This window comes from Varanus komodoensis, unplaced genomic scaffold, assembly GCF_004798865.1.
Source record: "Varanus komodoensis strain SLA01 unplaced genomic scaffold, ASM479886v1 scaffold4, whole genome shotgun sequence".
Taxonomy (NCBI): domain Eukaryota; kingdom Metazoa; phylum Chordata; class Lepidosauria; order Squamata; family Varanidae; genus Varanus; species Varanus komodoensis.
The window spans coordinates 4986204-5006135 of record NW_025335941.1 but is presented as its reverse complement, the minus strand read 5'-3'; the positions used below and the strand labels follow the sequence as shown (position 1 = coordinate 5006135).

The following is a 19932-nucleotide window of genomic DNA, read 5'->3' as shown; positions in this document are numbered from 1 at the left end:
TGTGAGATGACCAAGAGAAAAGACGGGGGGGGGGGGGGGGATGCAATCCTGTTGCTTCTCCTGGACCTCTCAGTGGCTTTCAGTACCACTGACCATAGTACCCTTCTGGTTTGGCTAATAGAAGATGGTACTACATTGCAGTGGTTCTCTACTACTTAACCAGCCAATTCCAGAAGATGGTGTTTGGGGATTATTGCTCTGTGCCATGGCAGTCATGTATGAGGTACTGCAGGGTTCTATTTTATCCCCTATGCTATACTACTTGAAACTACTGGGGGAAGTTGTCCAGAGGTATGGGCTGAGGCACCACCAATATGTGGGTGATGCTTGGTTCTACCTCTCTTTTTCATGAAACCCAGCTGAGGCAGTGGCTGCTCTGAATCAGTGTCTGAGCATAATAATGGATTGGATGAGACTGAAACTCAGTCCAGACATGGCAGGGGTACTGTTAGCAGGTGGTTCATCTGTTCAGTTGGGTGGTATTCAGTCTTTTCTAAATGGGTTCTACTCCTGCTAAAGGACAAGGTTCATAGTTTGGGGTGGGGGGTTCTCCTGGATCCAGAGTTGTCTCTTGAGGGACAAGTGGACTCAATGGCATGAGGCACTTAAGCTGATATACCAACTATGACCCTATCTGGACAGACAGAGCCTAACTATAGTAATCCATGGTATGGTAACCTCTTGTTTGAATTACCGCAATGTGCTGTACACTTTGAAATCATTCCAGATACTTCAACTAATCTAAAACAGGGCTTCAAGATTGTTAATGGGAACTGGCTCTCGACAGCATATTATGCCTGCTGGTCTGAGCATGCTAATGTATTGAATTATTCAAAGTGCCCAATCCAAAATGCTGTACTAACATTCCAAATCCCAAATGGCTTGGACAAGGTTATCTGAAGAATCTCTTCCCAAAGACCTGAACTCATCTTTGAGGATCCTTCTTTGGGATCCCTTCTTTAGGATCCTCTTCTAAAGGAAGTGAGGCAGGTGAGGGTGACCTTTTGGTTGTGGAATCCTGGTTGTGCAATGAACTCTCCAAGGAGGTGTGTCTGGTACCTACTTTGTATTCTTTTCAATGCCAGGTGAGGACCTGTATTTCCCAGTATTTGAAAAGTTTTTTAAAACTGTTTTTATATATTGCATTTTATTCTATACCACTGCTATGCTTCTGTGACAATTCAAATGCAATTGCTATGATGATTGTGTTCTTTTAAGTGTGTGTATGTGTGTCTTTTAATACTTTTGTTTACCTTTAAGTTATGTTAATTTCCCAGGGAGCCTTGGCTAGTAGGAAGTATAAAAAGGTAATAAATAATCATGCTTCAGAAGGTTACGAAGCATGTACCTCTTGTTTTAAAGTAAAGTGCAGGTTTTCTGCAACTACCAAATTAAGCAGTAGGTCAAGAGTAGGGACTTGGGGTGACAGGCAGTACAAAACTCATGGCTGGGGTAATCTGGATTGCCCATGGGCCATATGTTACCTCCTGCATGATGGAACATTCTAACTCTGCCTACCACCTACAGTCTTAGGTAGCACTGTTGAGAAATACATGCTTACCACAACTTCTGGTGTCTGCACAAGCTAGGTTTAATACTTCGATATATTTTCATAATTATTGTATTTTAGTATGATATTCTTTTTCCAGCATTTTGCCAACTTCAAAGAAATTTCTCTTCCTAAGAAGTGGAGAGGCTTGCTTGAGTGATTACAAGATCGTGTTCATTAGAGTGCTGGGAAAATGACTGTTATCATGATAAGCAGGAGATATGTAAAAGGGAGAAACTGTACATTTCCTGGAGCCATGACTCCTCTGCACTCAAGGGGTGAAGTTTATTTGTTCCTGTAGGAAATAACACAAAACTTCATTGATCTGGGAGAATGTGAATGGGCTCACTGCATGTTATGAGTGAAAGGGGGAAGTGAACCTGATTCAGAGTGACTGAGACAAGAGCCAGCACTTGGTTTTCTCCCTGAAATACTAGTTCCTTTGCTTTTTGAATGGAGAGAATTTAAAAAAACCTCCACTACTCAGAAGTGGAACAATCTAGCTGTTTCAGAACTTTGCCACCTGTTTTTCCTGAGTATGTAAACCAGGTTTTGACCTCTACAGAGTGAGAGCCACCTTTATATGAAAACATTTGCAAAATGCACATTGCATTGATTCCAGAATCTGCCTTCCGTTGAGGGGAGGCCTCTGTGCAAGAAGCTGCTTCCACCTGCTTCTCAGGAACATCCCTCATCCTGCATCATGGCTGTTGCCATTCATCTACATGTTCTGTGTAGCTGCCATGGCAGGCATGGCAAGGGAGTCTGCTTCTGCCACTTCTGTTCCACATGCCTAAGTCTGGATGCAGCTCTCTGTGTAGTATTTCTGCATAAGTACCATGTGTGCAAAGATTCACATGACCTGCAACAAAAATGGTCCATGAAAATCTATTATTACATTTATATCCTGCTTTTTTCCCTCTTGTGAGGAATCAAAAGTGGTTCATACAGTTCTCCATCATTCTGTTTTTATCCTCACAGCAGCAAGCCTGTGAGATGGTTGGGCTGAGAGTCCATGACAGGCTTAAAGTCACACAATGACTTTTGTAGCAGAGTAAGGACTAGACCCCAGATCTCCCTGGTTGCTGGCCCAGCATCCTAACCACCACACTGGCTCTCAAATAAACCATTCCTTGATGTTGATTTAGTCAAAATCACACTATTGTCAGGGTGGGGACAAAGGAAGAACACTGAGCTCGCATGCCTCATGAGATGAATAGCTCCAGAGTTATTTCGAATGAGGTAATAAGGTTAGAGTCCCAGCACAGTATTTCCCAAAGTAGGTTTCTTGACCTGTGGGTCTTACAGAAGATTGATTTATTTATTTATTAAAACATTTATATGCCGCCCCATTCGCTGAAGCCTCGGGGTGGCTTACAACAGATCTGGTGATACTGTGTTATGGCAGCTTTCAGGGTGTGACTTTATACTAAGGACAGGGCTCCTAATCTGAACCTAGCGTCAGTGGAATGATTATTCACAAGTAAGAATGAACAGTTGCTTGTGAGACAAACTCCAGAGAAGAATTTGGCATGCAAAAACTTGGAGCACATATGGGTCTCTGGCATAAGAGACAATGAGTTAGTTATGGTGCTCTGTTAAATCCTTGCACTAACTGATTCCAGGATATAGGTGCCATCAAGCTCTACTTTGTCTCTTTGTGGTTGAACATGAACAAGGGGCTTGCTTCTGTCATTCTATTGGCTGGCTGCCTCTGCATGGCAACATCATATGTATGAATCCAATATACCTAATACCTGTGTGTGTATCTACATAAGGTAGTGACGCAAAGATGATAATAAGGTTTCTTGGAATCACAGTGTGAGATTTACTCTTGGCTTATTCTGGACAAAAGATTAACACATTGCCAATGGCATAGAAAGAGACAAAATTTTCTAAAGAGAGAAAAGGGAAAAAGCAAGGCCTTACACAATTCATTTGGAAATGACTACATTTTCCAATGAAGCTGAGTTTTCAAAATGTTCCCCTCGCCTGTTCCTTTGGCACAGATGTTTCTAGCTAGTCATTATCATTTGGCTGGACATATGCAGCTGTCAGCCTGCTCCCAGCTGTGGTGTTCATGGAGACAAAGGCTACTTTTAAATATAAAGTTTATTTCATCTACAAGTCGTACAGCATTTTTGAGCAAGGCTATTATACTGATGTCCAGCTGAGGACAGGAGAAAACCGATGTGCACTCTTGCTTATTAAAGAGTTTTATTTTTCAAGATGTCTTTCCATAGCCCATCCCCCCCAAGAAGTTAGTAGTGATCAGGTGCTCATTTTAAAATTATTTTAAACCATCAATACTACATGTCATCCTCTAATTGGAATGACTGGAGGAACAAAAACCCACAGCAAAGAAGCTTATCATTCCAAGAAAGCAACTTAGACTCCTTCTGCTTGGGTCTTAGGGTAGGGTAAGGTGGCCATCACTTGTGTAGCCTTTATACACAAGTGATGCTTTGAAGTCCTTTGAAAGGATATTTGAAAGCAGCTTCAAAGCAACAATACACAGAGTGAAATGAAGCTGTTCGAAAGCCATAGCTTTGGCCTATTGTAGTATGATTAGATGGAAATAAATATCAAAACTATATTTGAAGAACTGCATCAGTGAAATGGAGCATAATCACAGGATAATGGTCTCCTGCTACTTTGATGCATAGAAGGGCAAAACCAACCAGTAGATGATGATATTGTATGTCCAAAGTATAACATATTGTAAGCACATATTCTGTTGCAATTGCTTCACTGCTATTAATACCTTTATTAATGAAGTAGGTGTGAGCACAGGACATAACAAGATGGATATGCAGGGCATTATAGTATTATTGAACATCTGCATAGTAACTTCATAAGAAACAAAGTTAAGGAGTTTTGGTTAAGATAGAGCATAGCCGTCTTTAGTATAGCTTCTAAAAATACAGTGTGATATGAAGAGTAAATTGTTTTTACAAGTAACAACTCCTTTTGAGCAAATGGCTTGCCAGCATATGCATCCAAGTTTCTTCATGACATCTATATGCAAGTTGGACTAGTTTAAAAAAAATGTAGACTGCAAATTTTAAAGCAGGTCAACCTTATTTGTTTGTTTAGAATGCACGTGTGCACACACACTCACCTTGAAGTGATCCAATTACTTCAGGAAATTAGCCTGTACCACTGTAGGCAGGCGATTCCTGTGCAGCAGAGTCTATAGCTGGTGAACCAGTGAAAGATGGTAAAAGGCATTTGGTGATCACTTGGAACTCCAGTGATAGTTATGAAGCTAGGAATACTCTTAGACTGTGAAGCTGCTCCTTCAAACGGAATACAAAGCCATCCAGACATGGCAATAAGCTTATCTCCTGGACTTGTGAACCACTCACCCATGGACCTCCTTCTTGTCATGATTCAGCTTCAATTTATAAGCCCTTATCGAGCCCATCATTGAGTCTAAGCAGCAAAGCCAGACTTGCCAAGAAGCTAAAGGACAGGTAATTGAAGCTTCAGCACTGGCATTGGGATAATGTGCTGTAGCAGGTTAGCTTGAGGTCCAGGGAAGAGTTGTGTGGTAAGTACAGCTCTGTTCTTTAATGGAGGAGAAAACCCATGAAGTTCAGGGGAAAATCTGCTTAAGATGATTAGGGCCAGCTTTGCTTCATCAGTTCCAGACACTAAAGATTAACAGAAAACTGACATCCCCATCATGCCCTATTTGTGAAAGTACCTGAGGATTCCAGCTGGTTACTGCTAGCAGATAAAATGGTATTATGTTTATAATTGTCACAGCATAGCAATACTTATGCCATGTGCATTTTCTATGTTTCTTGTTCAATTGAACGTTGGGAGATGAAGTGGTAAGCTCTGCTGTTACAGTGTTACCTGTGGCAGAATGCTGTCCGTAATTTTCCTGACAGGGCAAATAATACTTTCCAGCCTTGAAAATAAAAAGTAGATATATCTGTTAGACAGTTTAATCTCTGAAGTATATAAATATATATTTTGTGGAAAGTAATCTCCACAGGCTCCTACCCTATTAGGCAAAGCCTAAAATTGAAGAATTATTCAGCTAGGTATCTATTTTTCTTTGCATGCATAAGAATTCAGAGTCAAAATGTTAGCTCTCATATTATGTTTGTTTTCTTCTAGTATAAACTTCTTTTTCTCTTGCCTTTGCTACATAAAATATATTATAAATAGAAACCACCAGTTTTGCCCCTCTTCTCATGCTTCAGGATATCTTGAAAATGAAACAAAAACAAAACACAAACATCTCTTGGTGCCACATCTCTGTTTGGTCTGTTACATGTTCACCTTCTTAAAAAGCAGACTGAGATACAAAGCAATTTTAAAAGTTTTGCAACAAAGCTCTGGGGTGCAAAGGGAAGGAAGGTTGCAATATTATGGACACTGCCTTTATCAGTACTGTGCAGTTCAGCAGCCTCACAAAACCATCACCCGACTTCGTTTCTGGAGAGAAAACTAAACAAAATTAAACGAGTGTGCTTCAATGACACTCCCTTCAGCTTATGCAATATTGTATATAAACTCATACCTTTTCATTGCAAAAGTCTGTAGCTTGAATCTTGAGAAGGAAGGTCACCTAAGAGAACTTCCTTGGTTCTTCCTCCTGAAATGCCTCAAAGAGTCAAGACACCCAACAGCACAGAATAGGGCTGTTGACTGTTCATGGAAAGTTCATCTAAGATGCCTCCATCCAAAGTGGCCAAACCCTTTCCACTGCATCCCTCATATACCATATTCTGCCATTTAGGAGGGTACCCTGAGCCTCTGGAGAGGCTTTCTGGGGCTGAATGAGCTTCCTTCTGCTACTGAATCATAGGATCCAAACGACAGTAGCTGGACAGAAGTAGTTTTCATCAGGAACCTGCAATGCAATGAAACCCAATTTATGTCATGCATAGATAGTTAAATCCCACTGCATATTATAGATGGAACAAGGATCAGCCTGGTGTAATAAGAAAGAAAAATGCAGATATCTCACTGGATGCCAGGCATTTTAGTGTAACCAGAAATAGTTGTCAGAAGGATGTCCCTTGCTGCTTTAACACACACACACAAGAGAATGGAAGGTCATAACAGAAAGAGCAAGGGCCCAAAACTGGGGTCGCAGAAGGACTCTGAGAAAGCAAGATTCATGATAAAAGGAACACAGGGAATCTAACAGAATATATTTGTAAGGACAAAGGCCTGAGGAAAAGCATAAAAGCAGATATATGGCTTTTTATATATCCTTTAGAACAAATGCCACTTTGAAGTTACCAGTTCCAAAAGAAGCATCTGCAAAAGACATTTTCCTTGGAGTCCAGCTTAGGCAGAGCAGAGAAGCAGCAGTTAGAAGGAAGTCTGCCAGCATTTTATAAGATTATGGAGTTTACATTGGTCTTCTCCAAATCATCCCCTGCATTGCTTTGCAATGGACATTGAACTGTTTTGCTAATGAACACTTCATAGTCCATATGTTCTATATACGATTTTATAGCAACAGCAAGTATTTATTGCTTATGTGTATATTACAAGCCATGTAGTTAATCAGGGCAATGCCCAGTTTACATTGAATACACAATCTATTCCACACACCAACTTCCATGTTAAGTAATCTGGCCTTGAAGTCATACCACATTCAACATAAGAGCACATTCACCTAGGTCACAAACCCTTGTCACAATACTGATACAGGTGGAGGCCAGACTACCATGTTTAAACAAGATGTAAAGTATGAAGAATGCTACCTGGACACATTTTTCATATATGTCTCAACCTTAATTCAAGCATGATCCAGATGGTTTAATAGGGCATAATTTAGATGGTTGCACGTAATGAATCACAATACATAAAAATGACATTGTTAAAGAAATATAACATATAGCAAGTAATGAAACAAAATTGAGAGCCAAATCTGACTTCCATTTCCTTGCCCTGGCATTGTAGTCCCACACAGCCTCTCTACAAGCAGGTTTGGGGGTGGTATGGTGGGCTAAAGGGGAAGGCAAAGTTCTCCATTAGCAGTTCAAGTTCTACTGGCAAGGGGCTTACCCAGAATAGCATTCTGTCAGTGACTGGGTTCACGCAACACACCTTTCTCAGGGTACTACCCATAAGTTGTTATATTTTGTGAATGCAAACTAATCCATGCAGGGTGGGATGTTTGAGGGGAATAAGCTACCCTAATAGCCAATGGGTTGTTCCTCAGGTGGTTGTACATGCAACTCACTGTCATTTCATCCAGAGCAGGGGACTGACCCCCATTGTGGGTGCTGGGAATTGGCTGCTAACTCCCTTGGCAAGAGCAGAATAAACCCCTTGCCATTCTTGCCAAGCATGCCTATGCACCCACCAGCCAGCCTCACAGGTTTCAGTCACTCTCCCACTTCTTAGAGTTACTGTGACTTTTTCTACTTTAAACTATCTCCAATGAAATAGCACGAGCCAACCATCCAAAAACAAAACAAAATAAAATAGTGTGTGTTGGGGGGGGAGGAGTTTACACAGATATGTAAACTCTCTGTCCTTATATATTTTAAGTGCCAGAAGCTTCCTTCAACCCCTTTCTAAAGCACACTTGAAAAATAAAGCATTACCTTTGAGAGCTGTCAAAGTAATTATTATTATTACTGCACTGCACTGCATTATTATTACATTGTATTTCTATTTTGTCTTTTTGCAGAACCCAAGGTGGCTTGCATTCTTTCCTCACAACAGCAACCCTGTGAGCTAGGTTAGACTGAGATTGAGTAACTGGCCCAAATTCACACAATGACCTGCATGGGTGCTAAAACCTGGATCTCCCCGGACCCCAGTCCAACATTCTAGCCACTAGACCATACTGGCTGTCTAGTCCAGTAAGTGGGATGGCTTGCATTTTTTAATACAATAGACTCTCCATTAACTGGAACCCATACAACTGGGGGAAAAAATCAAAGAAATAATACTTTAAATAAAAACCAAAATAAAAGCAATTTCCAGCAGAAATTAAGTTTAAACTTGGTGTGGTATGGACCATGCCATGCCACCTGCTGCCTGTCGTGCCTTGAGTAAGCCCACATGTTTGTTTCCCACTCCTGCCAATTCAGCATGTGTAAACATTCCGGTCATTGGAATCCAGTGTTACTCACATTGTGCTTTCTCACCCAACCCCAAGTAAGCCCAAACAGGTCCCAAGTCAGTGTAAACACATAGCACTTACCCTCAAGCAAAGGATGGAAATATCATGCAATGCCCCTTAATATCAAGTCAATGCAGTTTATGGTAAGCTAAGGTATAGTATGGGGTAGTGCGTTTTTTGTAAATAAAAAAAAAAAAGTGCTGGAACTCACGTCTTGGAGTCACACTTTTACACAATGGTCGCCGCCAGCCGTAAGCACTCAGTGCACGACCACACGACCGATCCCAAGCCGAGCAGCATCCCGAGCCAAGCAGCACCCACACAATCAGAGCCGACAATCACACAAACAGCCCGCAGGCACTATGTTAATGATTTTTGCCGCCAATCTGCTATGCCCAACAGGGCGATTCCCAATCACTTGGAAAAATCCATCAAAAAAAGGTGCCAGAATGCTGTTCCGGTGCATTCTATGGCAAAAAAAAGCCCTGGTATGGGGTATAGTATTAATTGGACCAATTTTTAACATTAACTGTCAAGCAGCCAGAAACTGCATTTATCTAGCATCTTCCAATGCATATGGGTGCCAGTTAACAGAGTTTACTGTGTTGCTGAAGTGATAATCACAGAAACAACTTTGAAAGAGAGGGCAGACTGAGGACAAATGAGCCCTGTTACAAACTGCAAAGGATGTTGCTGCAAAGGGAGTGAACAAGCCCCTGCTCTCTTCTGCAAACTAAGATGAATTATGCCTTTGGTTGCATTTAATAGCTTGCCTTTCGACAACTGTCAGATGTAGCCAAACAAGGGGAGACTTACCTTCAGTTTCTGTGACGCAGAGCCCAAGATGGGTACTTGCTGGACTTTGTGAGCAAGGACCCCACCACTGCATGCTGCCCATGTGGGGTTTCCCATTTCTGCGACTGCAAATACACAGTTTTGCAAGTGTAGGTACATTTAAGACAAATAACAGGTTTTGCAAATATTTGTGAAAATTAATTAGGGCAACTTTTAAAAACTGCTTGCTAACCATGGGCAGTTCCTCCAAGGTGCCACTGGGGAACTTTGAAGTGATTATCTGTACTTATCAAAATGGGATCATGAAAGTTGGTTTCACAGACAACTTTTGGGATCTCAAGAAAAGAATTCAAAGTGGGGAAAAGCTATGGCAGATGGCCTTCCATGGTGATATCTGGATCACCTGTGGAAGGATCTGCTGGGGAGGGAGCTAACAACCCACAATGAGCGAACAACCCACAATTGTTTTAGGTACACCATTGGTTGATTCAACCACAACTAACCCACCGTGGTTTATTGATATCATCAGTAAGTAATTCAAGTACTATGACTGGATTCATACACCATACATCCAAACCCTTCCCATAGAGTGGCTTGTTTGGTGGCAACAAGCCACCCTGACAAACTATGCCTGGTTCTAAGAGTTGTTGAATTCATGATGGGTTAGCAATGCTGTCTGAACCTGGGAAACTGATCACATTGTGGGTTTCAAGAAGTAGCAAGCAAGCGAGCTGCTCAACAAAGCCCTTGCAACCCTTGGTGAATTTGCATGTGCTGCTGCCAATGACAGCTCCTGTTCCACTGCATTTTGGAGCACTTGTCATTAGCTTGCTAGCTTTTAAACAAGTTTCTTTGGAGTTGGAACGAATGTGTGCAAATGTATTTGCAATTTTTCTGGTCTTTCAACATCACATATTTATAGCTTTCAAAAATATGTTCAAAATATGTGTAGTCTTGCCTGGTTTATTATCTTGTCAGTTACAGCTGTCAAACATTAACACAATAATGAGATGAGACTTCACACAGGCTAAGTTGGAAACAGTTGACAGTTGTCTATTGCCTAGTTGTCAATTGAATGCACCAGCAAACAGGAAAGAAACTACCAATGTAAGCTCATCAAAGGGGAATAGTTTCTCCCTTAGCAAACTATTCTTCTGAGTTCTAAGTGTTGTACTGACATTTCCTGGTGCCTTCCACCTTTGGGGCACTTCCTCCATCTTCAGCCAATCCAGAACTAATGATACTAAGATCCTTTCTTGCATTTGGTACTTTGGTTTAACAGTTGTCAAATAAACCCCAAGTAGGTAGCTGGTGGTGACAAAAGCTTTATTTTATTTATGTATTTATTTCCATTTGAAACGTTTATATCCTGTCCTTTCCAATGAACGGCTCAGGATGGCTTTAGAAAGAAGATGGAAGACATAGCTAAGTGCTTGTGTTGTCTATAAATCACATTCATCCCTCCCTCTCCTAAGCTGTTTGCACTACAGGGGAAAAGAAAGATAAGTATCCATATTCTTCCTGTCTTCTCACTCACCCTACCAAAGTTATAGACAGCTTTGGGTGGATGTGATTATGCCTGAAGAAATGGCATTGGGAAAGATTCAATCTCCTTACCTTGGACCATATTTCCAATCCAATTCATGCCATCCACCATTGAGTTTATGATTTGAAGACAACACTGCAAGATAATCACTGATCTCCCAAATCATGTCTAGTTCGACCAGTAGAAAAGAGGAAAGAGTAGCCAGGTAATATGTGTACATTCTTGCCTTCCAGTGTTTTTTCACTGTCAGTAGAGATGATGCTGGCCCAGTCCTTTTTCAGGATAACATGACTGCTCCTCACAATACTTTGGTCCAGCAGGCTGATTTAAAGTTACTTAAGCATCAGATTCATGCATGCTTGGTGAAGTTTGTTAATTGTGGGAAAAGTTGTATTGAACAATAATTCAAGTCTGAAGTATTGGGATGTTTTAATTTACCAGAATTAATTATCTGAGTTATTTCCCTTCAACTGGCATTTTCTAAGTTATTCCGCGTTTGTTTTTCTCTGTCTGTTTATAAAATCCAGAATAAAGCTAAGTTCATTATATGTATGTGGATCATAATTAGTGGAGTTATTGTATTGCATACTTTAGGAGACCATGATAGATGCATTGTAAATCCATTTGTATTTTATACAAGAAATTCTGTATTTTAATGCATGGCTGCCCTACATTTCATTTGAATGAGGTACCTAATACACAGGAAAGCACTCACCACTAGCTGTTTCATAAGTGGAGATGAACCCAGCATAGTTTCTGAATGCTATGTGTCATTCTTTGTTGGACACCTTTTTCTCAATAGCTGTGCAGTAGATGGATGATAATATCACAACCATCTGCAGTTTATGGCCTTAACTTAAAGTAGAGATTTGCTTTCAGGATCATAGAATGGGCAGTCTTGGTAAGACAAACAATATAGTTAAGTGTCTAAGAAGGCAGGATTTTGATTCCAAAACTAAGGAACAGAAGTTTGCAATACAAATTCCATGAAATCCTAAAGAATAGATAGATGAAGTGATTGGAATAATCAGTTTGGCAAGAAGCTCAGCTGATACGTAAAGCAGGACTAGAACTGTTCTTTTATATTAATGTGGAGACACATTAATTTTATATTAATGTGTTGCAAATATTGATTACTGGCTATATTAAAATGTACAAAATGGAACTAATAGCCCAACAATATACTGTGTGCTATATCTCTCTGATTCACTGATACTTTCAAACCAAATAGCTGCTTAAGTAACATGGCTGGTCTGTAGAACAGGAACATGTAAGAAAACAAGCCCTAGGTTTTCCACCTTCTGGAAACTTAACTGTTCACACTGATATAGAGACACATATTGTCTACACAGTAGATAGATATTGTTGCTGGCAAAAATGATATTCTAATTTACAAATAGTTTCCTTTTCTTTTTCTAAACTCACTATCTAGTACCTAGATAGCAGTAGATACTGCTTTATTACCACTGTTAGATTGTAGATAATCTAGGAAATTTCCTTTTTTTTTTAACTCTATCTCTTTAGGGAAACAGCATTTCATGTATGTGAAATCTGTAGAGAAAGAGCACAAAATCTTGTAGGATTGTAAGTTTTAAGTAAACATTGCTTCTCCTACTTATCTACATGCAACAGATAAAAACAGTGTCAGCCTCATATATGTGTGACCATGTGGCTTCAAATATTCAAGGTGTTAAAAATGTTTTGCTTAAGCCTTAAAGCTGCCTGCTTATTGACTTCATTATGAATCAAAACCACAAGTTCATAGGAAAAGTACCATACATGCATAAAAGCATTAAAGAATAACTTTACCGTTGGCCATTACTTGGATTAAAAGGGACCAGTTTTGCATTGCACATCAGTCAAAATCATTGAAATTATTTAAATATTATATTTATGCATACCCTTAACTGCTTTGTTTAAACCATGTAAGAATGACCACTAGCATTTACAATATTGTGAACTGAAATAATTTGCAGAGTAAATATGGAATGCATATGCCACAACCAGGTTTACTTAAACACATCTTATATCCAAACCTCAATGATTCAATTAATTTGTAATTAACTTTTACACATGAATCACAGAGCAGCATAAAATTAAAGTGCAGAACATTTTAAAAACTTAAATTTTATTTATTGTTATAGCTAAATCTTAAGTTTGGTTCACATTACATTGTTCATGTGTTAAATAATTGCAGCTATCACATGATATACTTCACACCACCTCTTTGTACACAGATCTCCCCCTCTCTCTCTCTCTCTCTCTCTCTCTCTCTCACACACACACACACACACACACACACACACACACACACACACACAAGACCAGAGGTTTTGTGGAGCCATATCTATAGGATGAAAGCACCTGTTTTGTTTAGTTTTTGCTTGTTTGTTTTTCAAATTAACTGGGACAGTGATATAATTTGCCACCCTGTTTCTCTGCTTCCCCTGAGCATAGCTATGGTCCTTACAGTAGCTGGAGGAAAATGAATTTTGTCAACAGCAATATATTGTGAGCAATTCCTGTCGTAATACAAAGTATTTTGGGGTATTTTGGTCTTGAACGGATAATAAACAGTCGAAAAGAGAGAAGGGGTGGGGGAGGGTGACAGACAGTGAGAACCCCCTGAATTTTTTAATTCCCCTTGGGGACATGGCTATGGGAAATATCCTGCTGAGGTACTGTGCATGATACAGACACACTTGCCCCCAGAGCAAGCAGTGAAATATAAGAAGGCATTCTGAAAGGTTAACACATTGAGCCATTTGATGCACACATGGCAAACTCCACTTTTTTTATGCTGCTGCACTCCTCACAAGGACCATCCCATCCGCCTTAAGGGAGGAAGTAGGTCAGTGCAAGCGATTCTTTGCATTCAAAATACGGGTTCCATGAATAGCTGTTTCTCTAAACTTAAGACAATTTCATTAATTATATACATAATTATAAGCATAATTGTTGCAAACAGCTTGACTTCTATAGAACTCTGTGGAGAAAGTATGATGTCCTTTATTTAAAGAGAAGCAAATACTGGGATGTTATGGAGATTCTCCATTGTGGCTTTTTTGCAGTGGGGAGGAGGTTCATTTTAAGATGCTGAGTGATTGAATAATATGCTTCCCTTTTAATGAAGCCCACTGGATTTTTGAGAGAAATTTTCCCATTTCTTATCAACATCTTGGGTATTTTCTAGTTTTCTTGATAATAAAGTTTCATACTCTGTGCAAACCATAACAGAAAAGTACTTTTGAATTTCTTCTGCAAATGGGAAAATGTAACTATCTTGAGCATAAGTAATGCACAGGGGTAAGCTCTCTGGTAATACTAAAAACCATTTTACAGACCGTCTCCCTTGATTGACTACTAAAAATGGGTTTACTAGGAATTAGAGACACATGTATATTATCTAGCCTAGCTTTGTAATGGATGGCAAACCTCTACTGGTATCCAGAGATAAGAAAGTTGGGGGTTTACCAAAACAGAGATGATGGTTCTTAAAGCAGAGTTGTAATAGGCACCACATATTTTGTCAACTCAGATTTATGCAAGACTGGCAGCATTCAGCAGAGCAAAAACTGTGTGATGGGCAGCCTCAGCACAATCTATCAAAGGAACACTGCATCCAATTATGCCGAGTGTCGCAGAACTGTTTGTTACTTCCAAAGCATTGGTTCCAGTGAAGATGACTGCTTGTATTCACTAAACACACGAACACACACACACAGACACACACACACACACCACACAAGAATAATAATTTGGTGTGCAAGATTCTAGGATAATAAGTTTCAACTTGAAATGCTGTTGCCCAGAGAATTATGCAACTCCATAACTGGCTATAAGAACCAATATAACATGATACCACGATGCAGAGAGAAGAGCGGGTTGGAACCAGAGTTAGTCGTACTTAGAGTAGAACCACTGTTGAGGTCAACAATTAGAATAGACCCATTGAAATCAATGGAGCTTATGCTAGGTTAGCCATGACTAAGTACAGCTAAGCCTATATGATGTGCAGAGTTGTGACATGGCAACAGCAAAAATGCCACAGGTAGTGTTAAATCATAAACATTTGTTTACTATTTCAGTGATTAATAAGAAATTAGCTACATGAAAGAGAAATGGAGAAATACTTTTTAAAAGTTGTAATTTTCTTCTTGGGTTATTCCTACTGCAATAAATTGTTTAGGAAGAACATAAAATATGACACTGTTGAATATGACACTCTTCAGGAAAGCTTAAACTGAACCAGATTATCATTTTACTCTGCGCTACTGAAATACAGCACTACATCAAAATGTCATTAAAACTGAAGTTCCCATAGCTGAAAATATCCCAAGCACTCTATGTAAAAAGGCTTTCTTGAATTTTATTCAACCCATTGCTATTAGTTGGACTGACATTTTACTTTGTCATTCAGAAAAAGTCATTGCTAAAGTATTTTGTTAGATTGTGCATATGCTGTGCAGTTTAAAGTAGCATTCTACAGGATTAAAATGGCATTTTACACAGAAATACCCTATTTAGCCACATTGATATACATTGATAAAATCATTTTAATGAGAACATGCTGCATCTTGATAGCATTTACTGTATTCAAGCCTGTAAAATATAAAATAAGGAGTTTTATGGCACCTTAAAGACTAATTCCCCCAAATTTAAAACAGCATGAGACAATATTAATAACACCAACAACATCACCAGAGGCTTAAATCGAAAATTTGGAGTTTTATTACACTATGGAAACAATATTGTGCCCCCAAAACATTGTCTAAAGGACCACAGGATAGCAAGGAGTCCCCTTCTGAGGCTGAAGTCGCTGTTCTGACCTTGAAAGCCAGAGGTAAAAGAAACACAAACCCATGCCTCCACAGCCAGCACAGAAAGGACCACACTGACTGAACTTCAGGGACAGAAAATCAGCCTGGGAGAGGAGGAAATAAGGGCATTTCAGAGGGCAAGGGAGGTAACTAGAAGGACCAAGATGCAAATTATTCATGCTCTTTTTCTTCTTCCTGTTGCTCATTGAGGAAAAAGCAAAGTTTGCATTTGCCACTCCTCCTGCACTGTTGGCTTCAGCCTGACAGGGCACTGGATACATGGAAGCTTCTGAGTTTAGAGGCTTTCATCTTGCAAGTGCTCAGGTCATAGGATTGCAACCTACCTAGGATTGCAATTGGCTTACCAAATGCTAGGATGTTTGCAGTTAGCAACAGCTACATCATGAAAGACGGCAGTCTGTCACACGATTTATCAGCACTTTCTCTTTTGTATTTCCTTCTGACCTCACTATGCTTTCTACCATCCCCATGTACTGCATACAAAACTTGAAGCTCTCATAATTCTCCATGCTTCTGGTGAAATGGATTATAGCCCATGAAATCTTACGCCAAAATAAGTCTTTCAAGTGTCACAAGACTCCTTGTTATTTTTTCTGCAATAGGCTATTCTTTGGGCCTTTCATTTAACAATGGAAACAGATCTGGAATTTTTTTAATATAGAATATAGTGAGGTGTTAAGTCTTTCCACAGCTTGATCTAAACCAGTGTGTAATTTTGTTCAACAACAATTAATTAAAAACAAAGGCAAAGCACCAGAAGTGGTGGCCACAAAAACCCTAAAAGCATTTATCACAAAGTAGGCAGGCGATGTGCTTCTTTACTTTCTTATATTTTCTTTAGGTTTGGTAGTTGAGGAGGATTTTGCATTTATCTTTGCAGCCGAATGAGTTCAATTTCACTCAGATTAGAGCAGAAATTCCAAACACCGGGTTAATCCTTTTTGCCTTCATGGGCAACTGAGCAAACAGACCCATATAAGTGTGACCGAGTGTAAAATTGTAATTCCAGAGATTAATGTTGTCTTTCCTGTTTGCTTTGAACTTGACCTCCATGTCTCTTTTATTTGATTTTATGTTTCGTTTTTGTTTTGTTTTTTGTTAACAGCTTCTGTCCAGGGCCCCTGGGAGAGGGCAATATCGCCAAACAAGGTGCCCTACTACATCAAGTAAGTATTAAAACATTATGATTAACTACTTGGAGCTAATTATCTTAGCTTGCCTTGAAACAACTATGACAATTCCACTCTTTTGGATCATACTGATTCATGCTGAGTATTTTTAGTGTGTCCTTCATTTCCATCAAGAACATATAGAAAAATATTGCATGTAACAGTGAGAATTGTGATTATTACTTGGTGTGAAAAAGACATCATAGTGTCATACAATTGGAGTCCTGTGAAAAGTCCACAGCAACAATAATAATGAATGTCTATTGTTCCTTTGCTTGATTTTTTTTTTAATGTCTGTACAACTACCATTGCTTGTGTGGCAAGTTTTTTTTCCCTGCTTAAAAGTTAAGATGGGAAATCAGTATTTGCTCTAAAACTCTATCCCAGCTAGAATCTAGAGTGGGGTGGAGGGAGAAAAATTCTTTCAAAATATAGCCAACACCCCCAACACCACCACCACCAAACTCAGGAAAATTCTGCTCCAAAAAAAAAAGGAGTTCCAGTTCCATACATTGACCTGGTTTGAATGAAATAACAGTCCACTGTAGGTGAATTAACTGTCAAGATACTGCTGTTCATGTTGTCCACCTTTATGAAAAGGTAAGTCCCAAGTGGTGGTTGCTGTGGCTTGTCATATCATGCAAACCCAGGCAGCAGGAGTTATTTATGGGTTAACCAACATTTGCATAACCCAACTTCTGTTTTAGGGCAATGGATAGGTTGTTGGACCCTCAGATAACCCCAGTGGCCAGGTTTGCATGACATGACAACCTACAGCATCCCCTGGCTAGAGCTTGCATATTTATAATGGTGTACAGCATAAGCTTGCAGGTAAATGAACCAATGATGGTCAGGTGTGTTATGCCAGCTGGCCCGTTATATATTGCAGCTAGTTGGATGGCCAAGTCATTTATGAAAACTGTGTTCAGAATTTTGTTCGGAGTAAATGAGACATTTCCTGTGCGACACATTTAAATTTTATGGTCTGTTCAACTTTAACATTCACACAAGCTTTTTTTTCTGGAGAGGGAGAAAGTGATGGCCTATGTAACTACTTATTGTTCTTGGAATTACATAAAAATGTTGAGTTCCTGTTGAGTTATGTTCTATAGCAAACATGAGTAGAAAGAGCTGTATAATACCAGTCAGCCTATGTTTAACATATATTTATTCTACAGCTTAAGCTAAAGCATAAAACCGTACAGTATCAAACATCATAATACATAAAGTTCTAAAATGAAGAACAACAAATAAACTGAAATAAAAATCAGCAACAGTGTATGAACTAAAAAGCAGTAAGAGGTTTTAAAAATACGTTATGTTAAATGTGAATAAATAAGTGATATTTTATTTGCAAGTTTTCAGTCTGAGTCATTATTGCCATGTTGAGCAGCATTTTTACATTCATCTTACATAAATGTTCATACATCTTGCATAGTGGTAGCTCAAGACTATTAAATGTTCAGAAATAGAGAAAATGTACATTTTAAATTATATGAAAATATTTTCTTTTATGAAAATAAGCCTTTGCTTAACTCCTGCTGTTGCCCTATCATTATAACGCAATGTATTTATATAATATTGGTCTTAAAAGTATTCAAGGAAGTTAACGTAACCTTCTGGTCTATGCACAAAGTAACCATTATCTCAGGCCATTTTCTGAACTTGGGTATGATTTTATGTTCCACAGAGACATAAATTGTTTATCCTGAATACTGTAGCACACTTTGATAGATGTATTTCTTGCATATTTGATTATTTCTATGCATTTTCTCATTTTCCTCTTGATGCTTAGGGTTTTTTTTTCTTTTTTCAACTCATCAGTTCCTCATTTTCAATGACAGATCACTTTATGAGTTCATAAATCAGAAAATGGTTACTTTAAAAGCTTTAGCAATGTTGTCATCAATGTTTCACTGCCAGGCAATATCAAGCCACTTGGCTTTGACAGTTGCAACTATGTATTCATGTAGTTGATTAATTAGCAGCAACCATCCACCATTAAAGTTTCTGTGTTGTGGTTAAACAGTTTCACTTGCAGGGAGGAGAAAATATACAGGGCGCCACAAAATAAAGGAGAGGCCACAACTCCATTAAAGGAATATGATAAAGAGCTATTAAGACCAGCCTCAGGCCAGTTAGAATGTTTCCTGTTATAATCCCTGGGGAGACCGACACAGACAAGATTAACTATTTGATATAAGTCAATTCACCACTCATTAATATGAATGGAGAAGCAGGTGTGAGGTAGGATTCCAGCTAATGCCATCTACATCCCTTGATGGTTCTACCACACCTTTACTAATTGAGATGTTACCACCTGTGGGCCACTTCCTGAGTGCCCTACTCTTCTTCAACTCAGTTGAATTTGAACACTTTTTCATGCAGTTTCTCAAAATTGCTTGTGCTCTTCTTCTATATTTATGTTTGTCCTGCTGCCAAGACAGTCAGACTGTCAGCTACCTTTCTTCCTCACAGTCCTAGTTATCATTTTCCTTTAAGCAAATGTATCACCTTTTTTGAAGAAGTATCTGCTGGAGAGGGTATTTTTACAGGTTCTGGCAAGAATTCCTAAAAGCACCCTAAACAGATCGTACTTCTCAAGAGCTGTATTCAGCTTCCTAATTGTTGTGTCCCTGCTGTATATGAGGCTATCTTAGGGGCTATGAATATTGCCACATTGGATAGCAAGAAAGAAGTAAATTCCATTCCTCTCAGCAATCAAATCGAGTGGCTCTCCGTCTTGTATAGCAAGGAAATTACTCTGAATTAGGAATCTGCAGATCAGTCAGTGCCTGGTATTACCTTTAAATCTATATGCTCATAAGTCTGTTCAGTCCTCTTTCTGCATTACTCTGTGATTTAACTGCTTACAAATTTTCATTAAAATGCATTTTTATAAATACTCCATTTCAAAATATGCA

The 19932-nt window shown here is 39.1% G+C and overlaps 1 protein-coding gene across 8 annotated transcripts in view; it reads left to right on the top strand.

The window, feature by feature from the left end:
* Positions 1–19932, top strand: part of DMD (dystrophin) — a 994758-nt gene that overhangs the window by 842126 nt on the left and 132700 nt on the right. For all 8 annotated transcript variants that reach the window (XM_044441365.1, XM_044441364.1, XM_044441363.1 and 5 more), the window contains one exon: positions 16945–17005. In XM_044441365.1, the coding sequence (XP_044297300.1) occupies positions 16945–17005 (61 nt within the window). The remainder of the gene's footprint in view (positions 1–16944; positions 17006–19932) is intronic.